This window comes from Ziziphus jujuba, chromosome 11 (assembly GCF_031755915.1).
Source record: "Ziziphus jujuba cultivar Dongzao chromosome 11, ASM3175591v1".
Classification (NCBI taxonomy): domain Eukaryota; kingdom Viridiplantae; phylum Streptophyta; class Magnoliopsida; order Rosales; family Rhamnaceae; genus Ziziphus; species Ziziphus jujuba.
In genome coordinates this window covers 12675648-12697012 of record NC_083389.1, presented here as the reverse complement: position 1 = coordinate 12697012, position 21365 = coordinate 12675648, and the positions used below count along the sequence as shown (strand labels likewise).

General features: G+C 33.8%; 3 protein-coding genes across 4 annotated transcripts; 1 reads left to right on the top strand and 2 right to left on the bottom strand.

The window, feature by feature from the left end:
- The first annotated feature begins 5357 nt into the window (after nt 1–5357).
- Nucleotides 5358–6983, top strand: LOC107432469 (UDP-glycosyltransferase 79B6). Its single transcript, XM_016043618.3, has one exon. It carries the CDS (start codon nt 5522–5524, stop codon nt 6911–6913), a length of 1392 nt encoding a protein of 463 aa, XP_015899104.2. The 5' UTR covers nt 5358–5521; the 3' UTR covers nt 6914–6983.
- Nucleotides 6984–7469: 486 nt separating this feature from the next.
- LOC107432519 (uncharacterized) lies at nt 7470–9446 on the bottom strand. The gene is made up of 2 exons (XM_016043669.4): nt 8504–9446; nt 7470–8225 (listed from the first exon to the last, which is right to left on the bottom strand). The coding sequence occupies exons 1-2, from the start codon at nt 9092–9094 to the stop codon at nt 7818–7820; spliced, it is 999 nt and encodes a 332-aa protein (XP_015899155.2). The 5' UTR covers nt 9095–9446; the 3' UTR covers nt 7470–7817.
- A 1837-nt stretch (nt 9447–11283) lies between these two features.
- Nucleotides 11284–19710, bottom strand: LOC107432546 (uncharacterized). Of its 2 annotated transcripts, none has more exons than XM_025079674.3 (7): nt 19451–19710; nt 17811–19250; nt 17060–17200; nt 15158–16919; nt 14458–14765; nt 12790–13649; nt 11284–12708 (listed from the first exon to the last, which is right to left on the bottom strand). In XM_025079674.3, the coding sequence occupies exons 2-7, from the start codon at nt 19227–19229 to the stop codon at nt 11538–11540; spliced, it is 5661 nt and encodes a 1886-aa protein (XP_024935442.2). In that variant the 5' UTR covers nt 19230–19250; nt 19451–19710; the 3' UTR covers nt 11284–11537. The 2 variants fall into 2 exon arrangements, with proteins under 2 accessions (XP_024935442.2, XP_015899189.2); XM_016043703.4 differs by having other exon boundaries at nt 17811–19240.
- Between the last annotated feature and the right edge of the window lie 1655 nt (nt 19711–21365).

The window sequence follows — 21365 nt, the reverse complement described above, 5'->3', positions numbered from 1 at the left end:
TATAATCTTATACAATATTTATATTTCTATATAGTTCCTTCGTTGCATGGAACCAAGGAAAGACATCTGAAAAGAAACTTTGGTGGCAAAATACTAAGGTAATTATTATATATATAAACTTAGCATTATTAGTTGTTAGTTAATTTAAATACTTGTATATATTCGTATCTAATATTACACATAATTTACTGTTTGCAAGTTTAGACACCTATGCAACCCGGGAGTAGGGAATGCGGTTATTATATTATGATGATAATGCGAGATATCATTAGGAGCAAAGTTCCTCCCTGTGACTTAAGAGGAATGGTAAATTATTATTAATTTAATGATTTCATCATATTTCTATTATGTAATAATTAATATTTATGATTATTTGTATATGTATTAACATAAGTTTCTCATGTTCAGTATGAAGGTGTCACTTGGTTACAAGCTGAAAATGTCAACGAATTTAGAGATGAATGGGCAACAGCGATGATCACAAGTATCTCAAACCAATGAATATCTATGCATGATAGTGAAATAGCTAGCTTTTGTTAATAGCTTTTATTCGTACATATAAAATATCATAGACCAATTTGTAAAAATCGCTCATAAGGTAATATTTGTTTTGCATGAACTTTGGTCTTAAACATACCAATTTTACAAAAATTCAAACAATATTAAAAATAATTAAAAGAGTTGAAACACAAAATGGACAAGATGCTTGTGCGTCGCCTGATATTGCAAAACAAATTGAAAAAAAAAAACAAAACAAAACAAAAACGAGCACAGTTACGCTGCTTAAAAATTTTAAATGGTTATTTGAAGTAGAAAGTAAAATTGATTGATTAATATTTTTAGAAAACAAAAAAAATTAAAAATAAAATAAAAGGTGAACAGTCGACGCACAATATACTTGAGCGTTGCCTGATACAAATAATGCAAAAAAAACAAAGAAAAAAAAAACCATCACAGTTATGTGCTTAAATATTTTAACTGGTTATTTGAAGTTGAAAGTAAAACAAATTGATTAATATTTTCAGAAAACCAAAAAATAAAAAAATAAAAGGGTAACAGGTGACGCACAATACACTTATGCACCGCCTGATACAAATAATGCAAAGAAAACAAAAACCAGAATAGTTATGCTTCTTAAATATTTTAACTGATTATGTGAAGTTGAAAGTAAAACAGATTGATTAATATTTTTAGAAAACCAAATAAATTAATTAAATTAAATTAAATTGTAACAAGCGACGCACAATATGCCTTATACAAATAATGCAAATAAAACCCAAAAAAAAAAAAAAACAACACAGTTATTCTTCTTAAACATTTTTACTGGTTATTTTAAATTGAAAGTAAAACAGATTGATTAATATTTTAAAAAAACCAAAAAAAAAATACAATAAAATAAAAAGGTAACAGGCAACGCACAACGTGATTGTATGTCGCCTGATACAAATATTTTGTACCCAAAAAAAAAAAATCAAGCTCTCTGATGCTGCTTAAATATTTTCACTTGTTATTTAAAGTTGAAAAAAAATCAGATTGATTAATATTTTATGAAAAAGAAAAATAAATAAATTTATAGTGAACAGGTGACACACAATACGCATATACATCGCCTGATACAAATATTTTTTAAAAAAAAAACAAAAAGAACCTTTGTGAAGCTGCTTAAATATTTTCTCTTTTTATTTAAAGTTGAAAGAAAATCAATTGATTAATATTTACAAAATATGTATATATATATATATATATATATATATATATATATATATATATATATGTTAACAGGCGACGCATAGAGTTGTTTATGCGTCGCCTGATATCAATAATATGGGGACCAAAAATATAACAATCCAGCTCTATTATTTTTCTTAAATATTTTCACTAGTTTTTAAAGTTGAAAGAAAATCAGATTGATTATTATTTTATGAAAAAGGAAAATAAATAAATATAAGGGCATCAGGCAATGCACAATATAACTATGCGTCGCCTGATACAAATATTTTTTGGAAAAAAAAAAAAACTCTATGATGCTACTTAAATATTTTCACTTATTATTTAAAGTTTAAAAAAAAATCAACTGATTAATATTTACAAAAAAACCAAAAAAAAAATTAATAAGTTAACAGGCGACGCATAATGTTGATTATGCGTCACCTAATATCAATAATGTGTGTTCTAAAAAAATAAAAATCCAACACTGTTATTTTTCTTAAATATTTTCACTGATTTTTTAAGTTGAAAGAAAATCATATTGATTAATATTATATGAAAAAAGAAATAAATAAATATAAGGGCATTAGGCGACGCACAATATGCCTATGCGTCGCCTGATACTAATATTTTTGAAATAAAAAACTAAAACAAGCTCTGTGATGCTGATTAAATATTTTCACTTGTTATTTAAAGTTGAAAGAAAATCAACTAATTAATATTTACAAAAAACCAAAAAAAAAAAATTAATAAGTTAACACGTGATGCATAGTGTTGATTATGCGTCGCCGGATATCAATAATATGGGGACCAAAAAAATAAAAATCCAGCTCTGTTGTTTTTCTTAAATATTTTCACTAGTTTTTAAAGTTGAAAGAAAATCAGATTGATTAATATTTTATGAAAAATAAAATAAATAAATATAAGGGCATCAAGCAACCTACAATATTTCTGTGTCGCCTGATACTAATATTTTTGAAAAAAAAAAAAAGCTCTATGATGCTGCTTAAATATTTTCACTTGTTATTTAAATTTAAAAGAAAATCAACTTATTAATATTTATAAAAAAATAAAAAATAAAAAATTAATAAGTTAACAGGCGACACATAGAGTTTGTTATGTGTTGCCTGATATCAATAATGTGGTTCCAAAAAAATAAAAATCCAGCTCTATTATTTTTCTTAAATATTTTCATTGGTTTTTAAAGTTGAAAGAAAATCAGATTGATTAATATTTTATGAAAAAGAAAAATAAATAAATATAAGGGCATCAGGTGACACATAATATGCCTATGCGTCGCCTGATGAATATATTTTTGAAAAAAAAAAAAAACTCTGTGATGCTGCTTAAATATTTTCACTTGTTATTTAAAGTTGAAAGAAAATCAACTGATTAATATTTACAAAAAACCAAAAAAAAATTAATAAGTTAACAAGCGACGCATAGAGTTTGTTAAGCATCACCGGATATCAATAATGTGGGAACAAAAAAAAATAAAAATTCAGCTCTGTTATTTTTCTTAAATAATTTCATTGGTTTTTAAAGTTGAAAGAAAATCAGATTGATTAATAGTTTTCATTAGTGTAGCATTTAAACAATATAATTCATATAAAATATACGCACTCTATTAAAGGCGATTCTGTTTAGCTGAATATTCAGCAACTCTTAACGGATGCGTCATGTGTTGTTGTTTCTAGCGACTTATTGACATCGATATTTTTTGGATGCGTTGTCTATTTATTGCATTTTTACTGATGCATTAATCTTAGAGTCGAGGTTTTATTTTCTTAGACACATTTATTTCATAACGTCGCTAAGTGGGTATCACTAGATTTTAATTTTCACGTAGTGCATTTTGTTGAAGAAAAATCATTTAGAGCTTAGGGAAAAATTGATTAAATTGGGTTTCTCAAGTGGGTATGTTGATAGATTTGTCCAGAGTTTGGAAGAGCTTGCGAACTAAAAAGTAGAAGAAGATAAATCAAAGGGCATGAATAGGCTTTAAGCAATTAATTGGTTGACTTTGCTGTTTATGTTTTTCAATTTCTTTGCACATTGTAGTTGTTCTATTTCAATAAGAATAATGGAATAATTGCTTTAAAGCAATTAAAATTTCGGAATCACTTGGGTAACATATACATAATATATTATAATATGCAATTTAAAATTGCTTGCAGTTCTCCCGAATCAATACTGCAGAGAAACGCTAATTGATTAATTTTTTGCTTCAATTATCTTGCTCAATGTGGGAAGACATAGAAATTATCGTTTGGCCTGTTAAGAGCAATGTATAAATGATATTTTGATATTATTAATATGATCATTTTTAAAATTTGGTCTTTTTTTCCATTCAAACATGCTAGCAAAAGTTCAAAACCCGTGCCTCTGTTTCTAATATACCGTATGTATATGAAATAAGATAAATATGAAAATATGAAGATTCATACTATTCATTAACAAACCACGAGAGAACATGGATCTAATGTACTTTCGTTATCAGCATGTTTTTTAAACCCAAAAAATTTATTCTCAAAGAGTTGGAGCTGGAATTAGTTAAATTTATTCGTGTATAAAATTTTCTAAGTAGAAGAAAACAACTCTCGGAATTGATATAGAGGACAAGAATGAAAATGCTAGGCTACTATGAAAATTGTTAAAATCTCATAGATTATGAAACAATGTTTAAAAATAATTGTTGAAAAGCAACATTATTTATATAGCTACCCGGTCTACAATATTAATTAAAAGATATGCATTGATTATAATAAAAACACTTATAAATCACTAATGAAGTGACACAAGAAGGTAAGTAGGAATTCCTTCACGGTAAAGCAAGTATTGTCCTTTACTAAATAAATTATGTAACAAATAGTGAGACATGTTATCATAGAATAGTACTACAAGAGCCAAGTATTTCACTTTATTTAATGATCAAATAATATATAACATTAATTATCACTGCATTTTAATGGATAAATAAACTTTAAAATAATTTCTTAAAAAAATCTAAAAAATCATTGGAAATCAAAATAATAATTATTATTATTATTGATAATGGGTTTGCAAATTTTAAACTTTGGATATTTGCGAGCGGAAATACTGGTTTTTGGCATAAGTCTGTTCTCAAAGAAAAACAATTAATGATTATTGTTTTTATTTTTTAAAAATAGGAAAAAAAAAAACACCGGAGACATTTATCTGTCATTCTTTATTGTAAAAAAAAAAAAAAGAAAAAGCACATCATATATATTAATATTGCATACCATGATACATTATTTCCTTATTACTAGTAACAAATTAATAATATCTTTAACTGTACGACATTTATAGTAATATATGGACGCCGAGGTTACCTATCCCAGCTTTATTTCTATTCCTGCAATCCTTTTTCACCACATTATATATAGACAGAAGTAAGCAAATTAAGGGAAAAAGTACATAAATGAAAATAATTATTTATTTTTATAAAGATATTACATGTGGATGCAGATTATCCATCCCATGTTTATATGGATCCTTATCTGTACCCTTTAATCCCTATTTCCTATATATATCACATAAATGAGAAGAACAAAATGATTGAAGAATAAAAAGTATATAAATAAAAACAATAATCTGTCTCAAAGATATTTACATATTTGCAGGCTCAACGTTATTTATCTATATATAGCAAACTCTATATAGAATCTATATCCTACGCTGCATTCAGATTCTAAAATTCCAGACATGCACAGTTGAGAAAGCCACTATATGTATGCGACAACGAAATAGAATACTAGACAAAACTGATCAGTGACAAGTAGCTGGAAAAGCAATGGCAAAATTTGAAGTAGCCATGGTGCCATGGTTGGCCATAGGCCACATTACCCCATTCATCCATATTGCTAATGAGCTCGCAGGCAGAGGCCATAGAATTTCTATCCTGTTGCCCAACAACACCGCTCTTCGTCTCCAACATCTTATTCTCCACCCAAACCTCATAAACATTCACACCATCATCCTTGCCGATATCGAAGGCCTCCCTATCGGGGCGGAGACGGCCTCCGATATGCCCGAAGATCCAATGGGCCATCCATTGGCCGTGGCTATCGATCTCACTCGAGCCCAAGTAGAAGAACATTTGTCCAAAACCAAGCCCCATTTCGTTTTCCATGATTTGGTTCATTGGATTCCGGATATCACAAAGCAACTCGGATTGATATCCGTTTGCTTCCATGTGATTTCGGCAGCATCTTTGACAATGCCACTTGTTCTCCAACGAATTGTACCCGAAATTACAACACTAACACAGGAAGATCTTTCCAAGCTTCCCAATGACTTCCCTGCTTCATTTATCAACAAACTTCGCGGTTATGATAGATATGAATTTGTTCACTCGCTTTTACATATCAGTCGGTCACCGGGAGTTGGGATCGCTTCCTTTTACGATCGAATATTTATCTCCATGAAGAATTGCGATGTTCTATCTATAAGAACGTGTAGAGAACTCGAAGATGGATTCTGCGACTTCATCGGAAATCATTACGGTAAGCCTTTGCTGCTAACCGGTTCGGTTTTGCCGGAGTTGGTTATCACACCTTTGGAAGATCGGTGGGCTAATTGGCTCGGCGGGTTCGAGGTTGATACGGTTGTGTTTTGTGCATTTGGAAGCCAGCTTGTTCTCGAGAAAGACCAATTCCAAGAACTGGTATTAGGGTTCGAGCTTACTGGGTTGCCATTTTTTATAGCTTTGAAACCTCCAATTGGCTGCCAGACTATAGAAGAGGCATTGCCTGAAGGGTTCGAAGAGAGGGTGAGAGGGAGAGGTGTGGTTCATGGTGGTTGGGTTCAGCAGCCGCAGATACTGAGTCATCCATCGGTTGGGTGTTTTGTGAACCATTGTGGGTTTGGATCCATGTGGGAGTCTTTGATGAGTGACAAACAGGTTGTTTTGGTGCCACATTTGGGTGACCAGGTGATTAATACTAACCTGTTGGTTGAAGAGCTGAAAGTTGCGGTGAAAGTGGAGAGGGAAGATAAAGGATGGTTTACAAAAGAGAGTTTGAGCAAGGCTATAAAATCTGTGATGAATAGAGATAGTGAGGTGGGTATTTTGGTGAAGAAGAACCACGTAAGGTTGAAGGAAGTATTAGGGAAACCTGGTTTCACGAGTGGGTATATTGATAAGTTTGTACTTGGTCTGCATGAGATTGTCAACCAAAAGTAATTGTTGGTAAAATTAAGTTTGTACTTGGAAGTACTGCTGTAACCTAGCCATTTGTCCATTCACATCAATGGAGCATACATGCATCACTTTAATTTCAATAAGACAAAATATAAATTAATCAATAAATACCATAGACCCTACAAAATTAATGAATAAGAGTCTATAGGTACATATGTATATATATTGATTACTGAAAACCATTTTGAATACTTTATTTGAAAGTTTTAAGTGTCAATTTTCTAACGAATTAGATAAAAATGAGTAAGAAAGAAGAATAGGGAGAAATTATAAAGATTAGGGGCTAATTTGGGAGAAATTAGAAGCACATACTTTAAGATTATAAATACATATATTTGGTCATGGAAAGAATCTTAAATACTTATATTTGAAAATTTAAAGTCCTAGTTTTCTTAAAAATTAATTAAAAATGACTTAGAAGAAGAATAGGGAGATACTAAAAAGATTAGGAGAAATTTAAAAGACATTTAATCAAGTTAATCTCAAGAATCTAAACACATATATTTGGTTAAAAAAACCATTTCAAAACTCGGAACAACAAACTTTGTCAAAATATCCAAAATTTTAAGATAATAAAGACAGAAAAAGAAAAAAAGAATATACTTTACATTTGAAAAAACAAAATTTAGTATCAAAAAAGATCAATACATCAAATGGGGGACTTCAAATGTCAACAAGATTTTATTTCCTTCCATCGACACCATTTTGCAATTGTTGCAATTTTCACTAGACTTAAAGGCAAATGCATTTCATGAAAAGAAAATGCTATCAAGAATATCCCCAAGAAAAAAAAAAAAATCCAAATTACATATGGAAACTGTATATCGTTATGAATGTGTCAGTAGTTTCAATTCAGTTTGTTATTGTACTTTGTAGTCCTAGCAAGCTAGCGGACATTGGATGCAACAGCTCTGGCCCAAAACTTGATTTGGGCTTTCATGTCTTCAGAAGACTTCGTCGCATCCCAGTTTGGGAACCTTGAGGCACAGCTTTGGACCATCCATGCCTCTGAAAGGTATGGTCTCCTAACCTTTTCCTGGTTCAAATCCTCTTTCTTCTTTTCTTGTAGACCAGGAATTATGTTCACCACACAAGTGCTCAAGTCTTTGTTGTCAAATGTGAATCCCAAGTCCTTAAATCCTTGTACTTCTTCAAATTCAAGATCACTCAGGCTCTTTCTCATTGTTGATTTTCCTTCGTTTAGGAATCTGCGTCTCATTTCCTTGCACCCATCTGAGTTCATAACGCTTTCCACTTTCTCTGTGTTTCTTGGAGGCCGATATCTTGGAAGACCCTGTGCAAATAAATAACCAAATATGAAGTCACATAATTCTATCTTATTTGTCATCAACTAGGATTATAATTTGATATTAAACGTCCAACAAGAACTATGTATTTTCTTGCATTGTCAACGATTTATATAAGTGTCCGTAAAAATACCCATACAGGGAAAAACAGAGTATATGCCATCGCAATCATGTTTTGAATAAAACCATCTTTTCCTAATATGAATTTTGTGAAATCCATAGAATATATACAATGCAATTATTATTATTATTATTACTGTTATACCTTATGAAATGCTTGGCGAGAAGATTTGCTTGTGAAAGGGTCAATTTCTTCCTCTTGAGACATTTCTAAGCTCCCAATATACGGCGGAAGTGAAGGTATTCTCTGCAAATTACGATGCAATAATGGCTGCCTATTTGTTTTGCTCCTGCTGCTATCACTCCCTCTTTCTTTCTTTCCTTCTTTCTTGTCTACACAAGGTGGTTCCTTGGTTGTTTGAAGAATGAATTTATGAGAAGTTTGCCGAGTCAATTTGCTCCTCCTGCTGTCTTTATGTTTCTCTTTGACTCCTTCTCTCCCAATATTTGGTGGCAAAGATGGAGTGCGCAGTAAATTGGAACGGAACGAACCGTTCGTATTTCTTTCCTGGAATTCACTTGCGGACAAAGAATTCTCTTTCCTTTCAATATTATCCTTCTCCAAAACTTGTTGAACGATGTTTGAAGGACAAGGATCAGAGAAACACCTGACCATTCTTGGTTTTCTGTCTAGCAAGTTGTGGAAAAACCAACACTCCTCAAGAAGATCCACAGCTTCCACAGCAATTTCCTCTTTATAAGACGATGATCCAGATGGGTCTTCAATAGGTTCCATGGCTGCGCAGTTTCTTAGCTCCTCTCTAACAAATCAAAACATGGGCTTTCTTGCGTTTCTCTGTTTCTCTTATATATTTCCTTGTTTTATGGGTTAATTTAAAAGCGGCAGAGGAACAAGAACTAAATAAATAAAGAAGCAAACTGGCCTGACTCATGTGTGGGAGAAAACCAATCAAGACCATGTGATTTTGAGGCTCTGAACTCTTAAAAAACTGAATTTTATTTTATGTGGGAATGAGAATTTGCCAAGGTGTTTGATGAAGTGCAGAGAGAGAGGTCAGGTATGAGAAATTGGATTCGAAGTGTAACAACTAAGAAATATGGGAAAGGGGTCTAATTGAATATGGTCGTGACAGGGTCATGACAGCACATTACCCATGTGATGTAACATTTGTATATGGAGCTACGGTCCATAAAAATTGTTTTTTTTTTTTTCCCCATTATTTGACAGCTAAGACTGAGGGTGTAATTTGTCAAAAATGGCCAAAATTTTCCCTTTTTTTTTCTTTATTTTTTATGTTCTTTGATATGGGTAGGTTATTTTATTTTATTAAGAAATATTATTTGTTACTACTAATTAAAAACTACTAGTGAAATTCATATTGATATATCAATCATTAATTGGTTAGACATAAATTCTTAAAATGTCAAAAATGATTTAAATGGAGTAAGATTACTAACTACTAATTAACAAATCGGGATGGATTCCATTACTAAGCTATCTTATTAGAAGCACTATTTGTTTGTCTTTTTTTTTTTTTTTTTTTTTTCCTGTTTTTCCCTCTAAGTCGGCGGACATGAATTTGTCTTGTTCGGACAAAAAAACAAAAGGAAAACGACAGGGAGAGCAATGTCAGCACTCAACAGTGAATAGAGCTAAGAGTTCATGTAAAGGCATCTTTTGCTTCATCAGTCATCCCATCCGGCACCGATTGCGCCGTTGGTTTGGTTAAAGCATAATACATGTATTTTTAATTTTTGGTAAATGAAAAAGCATACTACATGTAAATTGTTAAAATAAATACCATATGATTTATGATGGTATGGACATCAATAATACATGATAAATTATTGCGTACACTTAATCATGAATATTATATTTTAATTATTAAGATATTGGTTCTAAATTTTATTTGATTTTGATTTAGACCCGTATCATATAATTGGTACTTTGGCAGTTGTTGAAAATAAAGACCATATGATATAGATGGTATAGACATCAATAATACAAGATAAATTATTGCTTGCACTTCTCATATATTAATATTTTAATTATAAGATATTGGTTTTAGAATTTTATTCAATTTTGATTTGAACCCATATGATATTATTGGCATTTTGGCAGTTGTCGAAATTGATAGGGGATTATTTGTATGATAAGCATGGAAATTTTTGGATTGTTATTACATGATAAGCATGGAAAATGTAGATTGCCACGTGCCATGCCACGTCCTGATTAAGATGATGATCCGAAAGAGTCTGTAAACTACCAAAAATATGTGCATATATTTTTTCTCCCTTGTCTGTTTTTTGAGGGCTCAAATAAGATTTGGATGATATTTCCATTATTGTTGGATTTGCTGTTCACAGAGCATCTGACCAGCTTAGATGGAACCGGATTGTAGATAATCAAATCCAATATATAGTTGTGTTATATTGGAAAAATTATAATGAGATGATTTTGAATTTTTGAAAATACAAATGTATCCCTAAGAATAATACAAAATACAATGGCGCTGTTTAGATTTTTCCTTTTATTTGATTTTTCTTTGCAAATAGATGTGATAACATTCTCTAAATGTCAAATATGACTTTTTATTTTTAATATCATTTATTTATTTTGTTTTGAGAATTGATGACGCCAAAGGAGTTTATCTCAAAATGAAATAAAATTTTTTCATAAAATCAAATACCCTTTTCTGTACAAGTGTGGAAGCTTTTTTTCTGGCTTATAATCAAACAGACAAATAACATCTTATAACTACCCAAAAATAAATCAAGCGGCCATGTAAAGGCACCCATATAAGAAATTCATGATCCGAATCACCATAAACCCATGTACAAGATCTTTTATACATATGAAACAAGAAAATTTGTTCTGGAAAAAAAAAAAAATTAACAAATGATACTTACATGGTATAGATTAGCTTCTCCTCGGTGACAGTCAAAAAACTTTTTAAGAGGTAGTTTGCAGAACAAAAAAAAAAAAAAAAAAAAAAAAAAAAAAAAAAAAAAAAAAAAAAAACGGCAACAAAAAGTCCCTGAATTTTGCTCATCAAAGAACATAAAAGGAATGGTATAAGACTGACACTAACGTTGACAAAATTTTGATTTCATTTTTCATCTCTCTCTCTCTCTCTCTTAAGAAAGCTCAACATCTAAATTCCGAACAGCATCAAACGGAACCATGGATAAGCAATCCAAGCCGTGAAATCATCACGTCAATCAAAAGGCTTCTTGGTCATTACTATCAACTCTATAAGAGAACAGAGGCACAATGTCTCGAATTTACAGTGAAAAGAAACATCTCTGTCAGGATCTATATGAACCAGTACACCGTCTCGGAAAAAAAATTTCAAATCAAACCTGAGTTCAGTACTTGGAGAAGTATTTGCTTCTGTAGTTAAACTATGGCACAGAGAGTGACAGCTACATTCCACTGGCACAAAAGTATCATTTCCTAAATTTTTGCAAAGACATGTTTTCAGCTCTGGACATTCATACAGCTTTTCTTCATTGCCATGCCTAAGGTTTTCGTTAACTGGATTGCTGAAATTTCCAGTGACATAAGCTCTTCTAATAGCTGAAATAAGATCCATGGATAATGATGCAACAATATCATGAACATCCTCAACCGTCCAATTTCTCCTGTTCAATCCCCATTCATGAATAAGAATTTTCTGAGTCAAATGATGAAGTGTACCTAGGCACTCAGAGCAACAACGATATAGACATAGAATGCTAGGCTTGGCAGTTTTGCTTGAAGGGATATTGGCATCAACAATATTCTCGTCGACATCAGGACTACCAGCATCAGCAGTCTCGGGCAAGCAGTGGATTTGATTGGAGATGGTCCTTGTGTTAGAGTACTTCACCCCAGTCAATTCACCAGAATTAATACCAGAATCAGATATGACAGCACAATCTGTAGATGCAAATCCATTTGAATTTCTCAGTAATCCAGATTCTCCATTTACCATTGCATCATTTCTGCCATTTTCAGGCTCACAAGGTCCAGAGGCAGTCCCATTCTGTTTTTTCAAAATATTAATAACTAGTTGGTTATCACATTCCAAATTTTGAAGCGATTTTTCCAAGGTAGAATGATTTGCCAGGACAGTCTTCGGTGGAGACCTATCCGAAACAGCAACTCCACCCTGAGAATTAGGATAACTCAAGTCACCATCTTCTTTATTCAAGTCAATACATTGAATTTTTTCAGCAGCAAATCCATGTGGTCTTTCTTCCAGCACTTCTGGTTCACTGGATTTGCTAGAAACATCTGGCTTGCATTCCTCACATTGAACTTGACTATCCTCATGATGATTATCTGGCATCCTCACAACATTTAATTTAGAGTTTGCTACTATCACTGAAGCATCTGGCTCTAAACTGAAACGGAAGGGAATCTTAATTAGAAAATAACCCACAAAATGGAAATTGAATTCATAAACTTACAGTAGACATTATTACCTCTGCAATGTGTATGCCCAGCTGTTAACCATATCCTCTAGATAAGCCACTTGCGATAAGAGACGAAGATACTGATATCTATCCTTCCCAGCTTGCACTTTTGAATTGATCTGTGCGACTAGAAGCTCGAGAACCTTCCGTACCTCAAAGGAAACTTCTCTAAGTGATGTGTACACACCTCTATATGCTGACAAACCAACAGCAATCAGACCCCTGACTAAACCAGATTTTTCCTTGCTTTTAACATTGCCAGAGCTGCAACCCACAGCTACCTTCTCTGACAAGTTATTAGGACGAATAATACAAGAATTGAATGGCCAGCCTTTCCATGGCCCGCTTACATCTGCAGCAGGACCTTCTTTTAATTTTGACGTGACCCAGCATAGTTCAGAGAAATGAGGGTATCGCAAAATTTGATAACCAAATGAAGATATTGCCAGCAGCAAGCTTGATCTTCCCTTGACAGTTCTGTTATTAGGTGGCGGGGGAACTTTAACAACAGATTCATCATGAAATTGTGTTCTATTGTCACCTAACCCATCCGATCCATGACGCACAACATGATTTACCATCACAGTGTCACCTTCACTCAAATCACACGTTTTATGCTTCTCGTATGGTGATGTATGAATATGAGATCCTCGGTGCATTAACTGAACAAGCTGTTGAACCACATCCCATGACAACTCAGCTGCAGACCGATTGATCACCGAATCATGGTTGAAATCCGCATCAATCTTCACAGAGAATCGTGGAACTGTGTTCTCCATAGGAGTTGATTGACAGCCATTTGATATCTCCCTCTTAAAGAACTGCCTTACTTTAACTGGAAGTACTGACAACGGGACTTCTGAAGTAGCCTATTGATAAATCAAAAGCACCAAAATTTATATTGATATGCATTCTTTTTTTTTTTTTTTTTTTTTTTTGGGGGGGGGGGGGGGGGGGGGGGGGGGTTAATAGATATGTATTCTATTCTATATAAGAAAAAATTGACAATAACATAATTTATCTATACCAGTATGGATGACCAAATAATGTAATGGACTGAGCAAAATAGAAAAAGCAAAAGAAACTTAAACCTTATCAATTAAAAATTTTCCACTTGGTCTAGAATGTGCAGTAATTAATTTTCATTCCAAGATAGTTCTGACAGCAGTTTGCATTTCAAATTTACTGATCCCATCATTGTCCCAAAAAAAAAAAAAATTACTGATCCCATCAACTCCTTACACCCCCTCCTATTTTCATTCCCACAAATTCTCATCAAACAAACTACCTAGAAAATTATAACATCCCGACCAAAAAAAAAAACACCTAGAACTAAAAAAAATCAACTACTCATGTAGAATGACTTTATGGAAAAACATTTAGACAACATGGAGCAATCTTTTAAGATGTTATATAATCATAAGCCTTTAATGTCTCCATCCCCAAATAGAAAATAAAATTAAAATTTTCTCAAAAACAAAAGAAAATGTTCTTAGGAAGTGAGATTTCTACTCGTTTAAGACACAGAAGGAACAATAATGATTCAGATATTAACACTAATATGACCTTCACCAACATAAGAGCTGGAAGAATCAAATAGTCCAGCAGCAACTATATACCAGGATGCGTTTATGACTGACCTTGAAAATATAATAAAAAGAAAGCAGAATAAAGTACCAAAATCATCAAAGATGTAGAAACACATATAGATTCCACTTGCTCAATAAAAAAGCTCCAGGCATGTGAAGCACTTTGGACGAAATCATGGTCCCCTGCCATCTCTGCTGATTTGCATTTCTGTTGACCAGATGCATTTTCATCTTCAACAGCTTGACCATGTGAAACAGAGGAGTTGTTATCCTCAGGATATTGATGGCTTGTTGAACAGGACTCACTCTCCTCTATAACTTGATGAGATGTCTCCACAGCCCATAAATCAATTCTTGGCATGAACACCATGCATGATCCAACAGCAGCACATTTCACTGCAACAGAAATAGGGAGTTAGCTGAAATATTTAATTTAGCTTAATTTAATTAAGCTAACTACGCTTGTAAAGGACAAGCTTATGCAAAGAACATCTGGACTAAATGTTAGATCTAAAATGGTCAAATATTAGAATCTCTCTCATAGCCTCCAACATATTAAAGACGATAACTAAGACAAAAACCAAGAGAAGTACTGCATTACCGAATAGTAATCTAATACAATTAGGATGGAGCCATTATAGAAATATGGGAAAAGAAAAAAGAAATAGAAAAGGACAGAAATTGCAGATTTTAATGGAGTATAAAATTAAAAAAAGATAAAGTACCATTCAGAAAAAACAATAAAAAATAAAAAGGATAAAGTACCAATTAAAGAGAGGGAAACATACTTAATATTTGTGTTATTCCTTGCACCACATCTCCGTGTCCTTCTTGTGAAATTGTTGCTAAATCAACCTTTTGAATTTCGACATTTCCAACAAAGCAGTGAATAAGGCAAGAAGCAAGATGCCTCTGGCCAGATCTGGGACTTCCAGCAATCACTACCCGGAACCCTGATTTATTTCTTGACGGAGATGACATGTACTGCAACAGATTCGCATGGCTTCCACCATGAAGCTTTTGGGAAGGTTCAAACTTCACAATGTTAACATCAGTGTCATCATCAAAATTTTGAGAGCCAGCCAAATTAGCATCTCCAAGAAAAATGCCGAAGAACAGGAGATTCCTCTCTATTTCCTTTGCTACATCTGCTTCTTGAATGAAATCATCAACATAGGTCCACCAATGATTAGTAGGCATTTTCTTCTTTTCTAAAGCAGAAACAATCACACTTTTAATCATACTTCCAGATCTAGAAAGAGTCGTTGGCAACCAGACACGCTCATCAAGATGAAGGGAGACAAGCAAAGTTGATAATGGTTGCAGCAAACACGGAATAAGGTGGGTAGGAAGCGGAGAAGATACTATATCATTAGCAGCTATTCCTGCTTCTCTCCGAGAGCAGGGGGGTGAAGAACATGATAAAGCCTCCAACCAGTCCCTCTCCTCCACTGTAAAATTAGGAAGAGGAATTCGTTTACCACAAGAAGCTCTCTCTCCAGCAGTCAGCAAAATTTCTTGCAAAGGGAAATTCCTCTTCAAAGCAGTAATGGCTGCTTGGGTACAAAGTGCTTGCAGATCTGCACCAGCATAGCCCGTGGTTTTACTTGCAATCCACTTGAGCAAGGATCCACTAACTGGTTTTGGCCACCTCTCAGTGTGAAGTGAAAGAATGGCAGCTCTGTCCTTAACTGATGGTAGTGGAAAATAGATCTCCCGGTCAAATCTCCCAGGCCTCCTTAATGCTGGATCAACAGCATCAGGACGATTTGTTGCACCTATGACTACAACTGAGCCTCGAGATTTTAAACCATCCAATAGAGCAAGCAATGTTGAGACAACTGAACTATGAGTCTGATCTTGCTGCCTTGTACGGCAAGGTGCTAGCCCATCAATTTCATCAAAAAATATTATAGAAGGTTGACATTTCTCAGCAACCTGAAACAAGAGTCTTAGCTGGCGCTCAGCATCACCGACGTACTTTCCTAAGCAATCTGCACCTTTTCGAGCAAAATATGCAATCCTTTTATCACCACGAGCACATGCACCTATTAAAGCACGCACAACTAGAGTTTTACCAGTTCCAGGATACCCATGAAGAAGAACACCTCTAGGTGGTGTAAGACCAAGATTATCAAAGAACTCCGGATATAATAGAGGCAATATGACAACTTCTTTCAAACACCTGATGACATCTTGAAGGCCTGCAACAGACTCCCAACCCTGGAATGATTTTCCACTCTCAGAGTCAGAGCCTCCAATGTACACAGGTGCAATTCTCACCAAATCACGATGGAGTCTCTTGCTCTCACGTTTTAAAAATTCTTCATCCTCACCACAGTTCTCCAACCATTTCTCTTCTGCCTCTATATCCTTTCGACAAGCATCATTTGAAAGTTTTCTCAATTCCAACTTCACTTTCCTAGCCTTCATTTTCTTTATCATGGCAAAATACTGATTTCCATAAGGTTGGAATAGATGTCGATGATCTGTGCAGGCTATAAGAAATTTGCGATGATCAAAGATGCAACTATTAGCTCGTGCACAAGGCTGCCAAATAAAATACATTAAATTAGAATCAGTTAGTAATTGAGAATATTATATAAGTCAAGCATATACATGTATATAACAGATAAAATCTCATGAACATTTGAAAGGTTTCCCTCAACTGGATAGAACAAGCAACTAACCAAGTGGTAAGTTTTTGGACACCGATCAACACGACATCCAATAGTAGCTCCTGGCCTTCCACAGCGGGTGCATTTTAATGCTCTTCCTCTGCAAAGGGCAGCCCTTACATTTTTCAAGCAACCTAAACCGGCAAAATAAACCTGCAAACACAAATGACGGTGAATGGAGATTTTCTTTTAACAATATAGCTGACTGAACTTCTTAGGAACAACACAAATAGTTAATGATGCAGACCATAGACTTTAGAATCCCCTTAAATAATTAGTACGATAACCAGAACCTCCACAAATATTTGAAAGCTAAGATGTGTCACATATCAATCAGGGTTTGATTTCAAAACAATAAGCTCCCTTGAAAATCTAAAATGGAAAAACAGGAGTTTATTATATCATTTGTTTTATTTCCCCCATCCAGCTCAATTTGATTTTAGCATTTAATTTAGTGGGAGCAAAAATTATGTAACTAATGCACTGAAATATTTACAACAGTATGCTCGTAGAGACCTTTACCATTAATTTCCTAGATGATATCGAGCTTGGTGGTGAGATTTCTTGCACTACATACATGCCATGTGCAAAACAATTATTATATATCTCATGCCTGGAGCTCATCAACAACCCAACAAAGATGAAATATTAATAAGAAGCAGCAATGCAGCATCACCATATTCATAATTCTAAACATATTAAAAGCTCAAATTTGTACAGCAACTGAAGCACAAAAATATAAATTTTGTTCAAGATTGCACACCTCTGGACTCCAAACAGCACAGTGTTGATGAACCCATATTCCAGCAATACCATATCGATCATTTATAGGACCCAAAAGGCGTCCAAGCCAGCCAGGTTCATCACCAAAACCATCCCATATGTCATAATTAGGTTCCTCTGAAGCAGAAGACCCACTGTAATCCTCATTATCACTTTCACCTGTATCAAGAGCTAGTTTCTTTGGAGGTTTACCATCAGTCCCTCCACCACACAAACCACATCGTCTACCCTCCTTAACATGTGATTTGTGCAGTCTATCACTTGAAGCACATATAGACTTGTCCATCTTCAAATTATTCTCATTCATCTGAGGTTTTTCATCAAGCTCAGCCAACTTGGCATCCTTCCCATCATAACACTCTATATGTTCTTCTACTTCTTTTGCCGAATTTGAGACAATGTCGACAACATCAGTTTGATTGTCTCCTTCAACTATGGAATCTATTTGTTCCACTTGTTCATCAACATGCTCCATACCTTCCAGATTTTCGATGGCTTCATTGCAATCACACCTATCCTCTAACTGCAAACACTCCTCTGTGTTGACTATCTCTGGGGCATTACCATCAGCTGTTTTCTTCTCAATGTCAACACCCATTTCGCAATCCAATTCCAGCACAGCCTCCTTACCCTTGTCACCAATTACCTCTGATTCTTCCCCCCTGACTTCATCAGTATCCGCATACAATTCGTTATCCTCCTTACTCTTGTTACCAATGACATCTGATTCATCTTCCCTCATGATTTCATCATTATTCACATGCAACTCATTATCTTTCTCTTCACTCTTCGAATCATTTGTTGCTTTTATCCTCCCAGGTCTTTTCGACTTCACAACCATAGATTTCCCAACTTCCAATTCACTCTTTACATCAACCAATTCTCTTCTCAGAGCCTTCTCTTCCTTTCTACCACCACCAATTTCTTCAACACTCTTCCTTTTCTCATTTGGAAAAACCGTCTCCTCATTTTTACAATCCCTCTCCTCCTTCACCTCAAAACCCACATTTCTACCCCTTGATCTCAACCTTGACCTCCAACTCCCAGTCGTCCCCGGATCCTCTACATTCCTACTCACCGCTGAAGAACTCTTCACATTCCTGTCAGCACTCAAAGTCACCTTCTTCTTCTCAATCCTGCGCCGTTTCCTAGGAGGAGAGGGAGATACATCAAGCAAAACCGGAGGCCGGCGAACCCGCGAGCTTCTCCGCAGCTCCAAATCAGTACTGGCGGGCCCTGCCCCACTACCCGCACTCAAATCACCATGGTTCCGGGTATACTCCTCTTCACAAATGGCGTCGAGCCTCTTGTGCTTCTTCCGAAGCCGAGGGCCCGACAAATTCGAAGCTCTACTCTCCTTCTTCGACGATGACGTGGCCGATGCCGGTGATAATCGCATGACAAGAATCTCTGAAAGATTCTATATAAATATTGTCTTAACTATATATCCAAATGTTCCTAATAATCTATATAAATATATACATATACATAATCTATGTTTCTATTGCAGAAATTTGAGGTTCGATCGCTTCCTTAATCCTTCTGATTAGGCGTTTTGGAATTAGTCTGAGATTGACAATAGAAACATTGAATGAAGCAGTGTGCCAATTTTAGACTCACCTAGTGAATAGCTTAGTCGGATCGGTCCGAGACGATAAACGAATTGGAATGGAGAGAAAAATCAAGAGAGAAATGAAAACCCTAAGAAACAGATTTTTTTGTTGAAAGCTTTTCGCTTTTTTAAACCCTTTCGACGACTTTTTTTTCGGCTGTGTTCCTTGAAGATTGGGGCTTGGCTTTTGAAGGCTATCTGCAGCTCCTCTCTCTCTCTTTCTCTCTGAAATTTCTCATTTGCTGTTTTCAACTTAATAAACAACACTAGGGCGTGAGCGTATACAAAAGAGTTCAAGACCTGATTTTTTCCTGGGTTCATTACCACGTGCGCGTCAAGCGCGTGAGTTTATATTCTTAATCATGTTTCTGGTGAAGGGCTAATAAGAAAGAACTGATTGTTTTTGGGACCCAGAGGCCAGTTGTTTAGGACAATTTAAGCGTTGGGAAATTGAGATTTGATTGGGATTTGAGAAAGTTAACCGCACGCGCTTGGGAAGAGAGTGGAAGTGTTTATCCGATGAGAGGGATTGCGATTTTATTTTATTTTTCACTTGAATTTTTATTTTTGCACCAATTTGTTGCCGCCAAATAATAAGTTGGTTTTCAAGTGCGCAAAGGGGATGGAAATTGGAATTAGCACAAATATTTAAAAAAAAAAAAAAAAAAAAAAAAAAAAAAAAAAAGATGGTGTTTGGCATTGTATAGGGTTTCCAAGGACCAACGGCTATTTTTAGTGCCAAAATCTATTTGATAAGATGCTTTTTTCCCCCTTTTTTTAAAAACTTGTGTGGGGCTACAATCCACAAGGTAGAAAATATATATTCTCATCCTTTTATATATTTATATATATATATATATATATATATATTTTGGAGAGAGAAAATAAAATTTGTAATTCTTTTTCTTCAAAGATTTTGTTTCTTTTCAATGTGGGGCTTCTTTGAGCAATATTTTTGCAGATAAAGTAGAAAATAGATTTTCCCACCGATTAAACATTGTTTTGGAAAAGAAAATATTGGGCTTACTAGTTACTTTCTCACACAAACCAAAGTTGTAATCCTCTTACATACCATAGATGCATCCTAAAATGGAAATAAAGATTCCATTCTGAGATCCAGCTCCACTAATGTAAAGAATCAATCATTATGCACACAAACTTTGAAAATATAGGATCAATAAAATATAATGTGTATTGATAATTAGTAGCTTCCTGAACTATTTCATTCTATCATATATTATATTATAATGGTTGTAATATAGTTCTTAGTTTCTAATTTTTCACTTTATGATGAGCATCTATTAAAAAGATAATTATTTAAGATTATTATTTATCCAATTAGGATTTTAATTTTAAATTATTAATTAATATAGTACTTTCACATTTTAACACCTCACCATATTTCCATTCTCAAAATATATATATATATATATATATATATATATATATATTCTATTTACTCATTATTGGTGCAAAAGAAATAAGGTAAAATTGGGGTATTTCTACAAGTTACTTAAAAAATAATTATTTACAATATAATATTATGAACTTTTTTTATGGATCAATTTGTTGTCTTTAACTAATATAGCAATTGACTTGGCATTGTCATCGCATCGTTAAATAAAAATAATTAATAATTTCAACATTATCTGAAGGTAAGAGGTTAACAAAATAAATAAATTATACATATTACATATTGCTAATTCTTTTTCTTTCTTATTTTTTGCTTCCTACATACTGCTAGCATATTTTATGTATGTATGCATAAGAACTTTACAAAGAACTTTGTTCTTTTCTAAGACCTTTAAAAAGAACTATAATTGTGAAAAGCAGCGGCGGTGGATGAGGTGGTTCAGTCGTTAACCCAATATCACTACAGCTAGCAATTTCCTAGGTTGGTTAAACTTCAAAGAAATTCCTTTT